This window comes from Salvelinus sp. IW2-2015, unplaced genomic scaffold (assembly GCF_002910315.2).
Source record: "Salvelinus sp. IW2-2015 unplaced genomic scaffold, ASM291031v2 Un_scaffold1827, whole genome shotgun sequence".
In the NCBI taxonomy this organism is placed as follows: domain Eukaryota; kingdom Metazoa; phylum Chordata; class Actinopteri; order Salmoniformes; family Salmonidae; genus Salvelinus; species Salvelinus sp. IW2-2015.
In genome coordinates this window covers 58,990-61,079 of record NW_019943198.1, presented here as the reverse complement: position 1 = coordinate 61,079, position 2,090 = coordinate 58,990, and the positions used below count along the sequence as shown (strand labels likewise).

The 2,090-nt window shown below is 46.3% G+C and overlaps 1 protein-coding gene across 1 annotated transcript in view; it reads left to right on the top strand.

Moving 5' to 3' along the window:
* Positions 1-739, top strand: part of LOC111951504 (amidohydrolase domain containing 1) — a 4,597-nt gene extending 3,858 nt beyond the window's left edge. The window contains exons 6-7 of the mRNA XM_070439661.1: positions 34-194; positions 532-739. Of these exons, the coding sequence (XP_070295762.1) occupies positions 34-194; positions 532-637 (267 nt within the window). The 3' untranslated portion in view covers positions 638-739. The remainder of the gene's footprint in view (positions 1-33; positions 195-531) is intronic.
* The last annotated feature ends 1,351 nt before the right edge of the window (positions 740-2,090 follow it).

Genomic DNA, 2,090 nt, shown 5'->3' with positions numbered 1-2,090 from the left:
CATCATCTCTTTATCCCTCTCTGTCTATCCCAGCCGGTGGTGATGCACCTGGCGTGTGTCAACATGAGGATGTCCATGCCCGAAGCTCTGGCCGCCGCCACCATCAATGCAGCCTACGCCCTGGGCCGCTCTCACACGCACGGCTCCCTGGAGGTCAACAAACACGGCGACCTGCTGGTCCTCAACGCACCACGGTAAAGTTGCTGTCAATAAATACTACTATATTGTAAGAGCTGGCTTCATGTAATGKTCAGACACCACAGTGTATGTTCCAGTTGACCGTTAATTCAGTTATCTAGCTGCTGAAAGGTTATCTTGTAATTGTGGTGAGGACTGTGTATGGCGTTGTCTAAAATGCAGTAGCTGTGTGAATGGAACCGGTTGGTTTGTGTGAGTGAGACTACCTAAGGTTGTGTTGATGGTGTGAGGGAGACTGCCAAAGGTTGTGTTGATTGTGTGTGTGTGGCTGACACATTAGTGTAGATGTGTGTGTGTGTGGACTGACAGTGTTGTGTTGGTGTTGTCCGGCAGGTGGGAGCATCTCATCTACCAGTTAGGAGGACACCAGGAACTGATCCGCTACGTTGTCATCAGGGGCAACGTCGTCTACAACAACGACAAAACCATGGACTTCTAACTCCAAAATTGGTTTTGAATAATTGTTCTTCCCCCAGACATAGTCTCACACGGCCCTTAGCCCCGTGGCCAGGGCTGTGTTTCCCTATAAATGGACACAGCTCACAGTCAAGGTTTTGTAAATAGACAGTTAATATTAACCAGATATTCAATGTCAGTGGGGTATGTGGTAACATTTCAGTATGGGCTTTGAACCATTGTTTCTCCAATCTCCAAATTACTGTAGAGTTGGGTAGGGTTCATATCCAGTAAGTGTTTGTTAAAAATAACGTGATTTAAATGTCTTTCTTACCATAAACAAAAGTCTCCATTCTTGCGCTGTCATTTTTTTTGCCCTGTTTTAGGTTGGAGACCTTCTGACCCTTGGTTCCTCTCGTTCTTGCTCTGTTAATCTTTCGCCCTTCAGCTCTACAGCCCTCCCCTTCCTGTCTCTCTCTCTAAGGTTGTAGGAGAGATAGTTAAGCTAACACAGGCGAGGTGAGTGAATCATTAGTGAGGAAGCTCAGCCTGTAGCACATGGTACTATCTGCCAGCTCAACTGATCAGGCATACCAGTAGTGTTGCAAGGGGACTGTGCTCACTATGATCCAGTAGCGTGTCTGAGGGTCAGAGAAAGCAGAGAGACTGCTTTTGTAACCTTTGTAGGTTTTGAGGACTGGGAGCTGGATGGGAATCATCGTAGTGTGTTTAACCATTGGCGTGTGGTAGACAAGGGAGTCCGCCAAGTTGAACATTGAGATAAACTCTTGTCTAACTTTTTCTTTTTCTTTTTTACATGTTTTTGTCAAATATATGAAGAGATGTGAAGGAATTGGTGGCTCAGTGGTAAGGATCTTGCCCTCCAACCATAGGATCCTGGGTTCCAGCCCTGTGTGTGACACTGGAGCATGGTTGCACGAGTGCTAAAGAGGTGCTGCCACTCAAAGATGGTATGGGAAAGAAATCTCCAGAAAAAAATGGACACTTAGTATTTAAATGGAGAGTTGCCTATAGTTAAAAACTAAGTGTCCACTTTTTTCAGGAGATTTTCTTCATAACCACTGCTCTGAAGTTGCAGGCCCCCCCAGGAGTTAACCACCCCCGCTTATTGCTCCAACCATCTTTGTGTGTCAGCCACTCCCCTTGACTCAAAGTCCCAATAGGCAACCATGAGCCAGAGCCAGCAACTGGGTTCAAACCTACAACCCTGTACTTATGGGGCAAGAGCCTTACACCAGAGCCACAGACTCCTTCACACTCCCCTCTGTAGGTTTGACATGGAGAATTGTTGAAATGTACATAAAAGCACAAGAGATGAGGTTTGAACCCATAACCTCTAGGTTATTTAAGTACCGAGCCACTGACTGCTTCACATTTCTCCCTCTACTCTTTGTGTAACGGATAATCAATGAGGCTATGTGTTCTATGGAAAAGAACGAACGACGTGGAAGGCGTGTTTCACGACACGCTAGCGG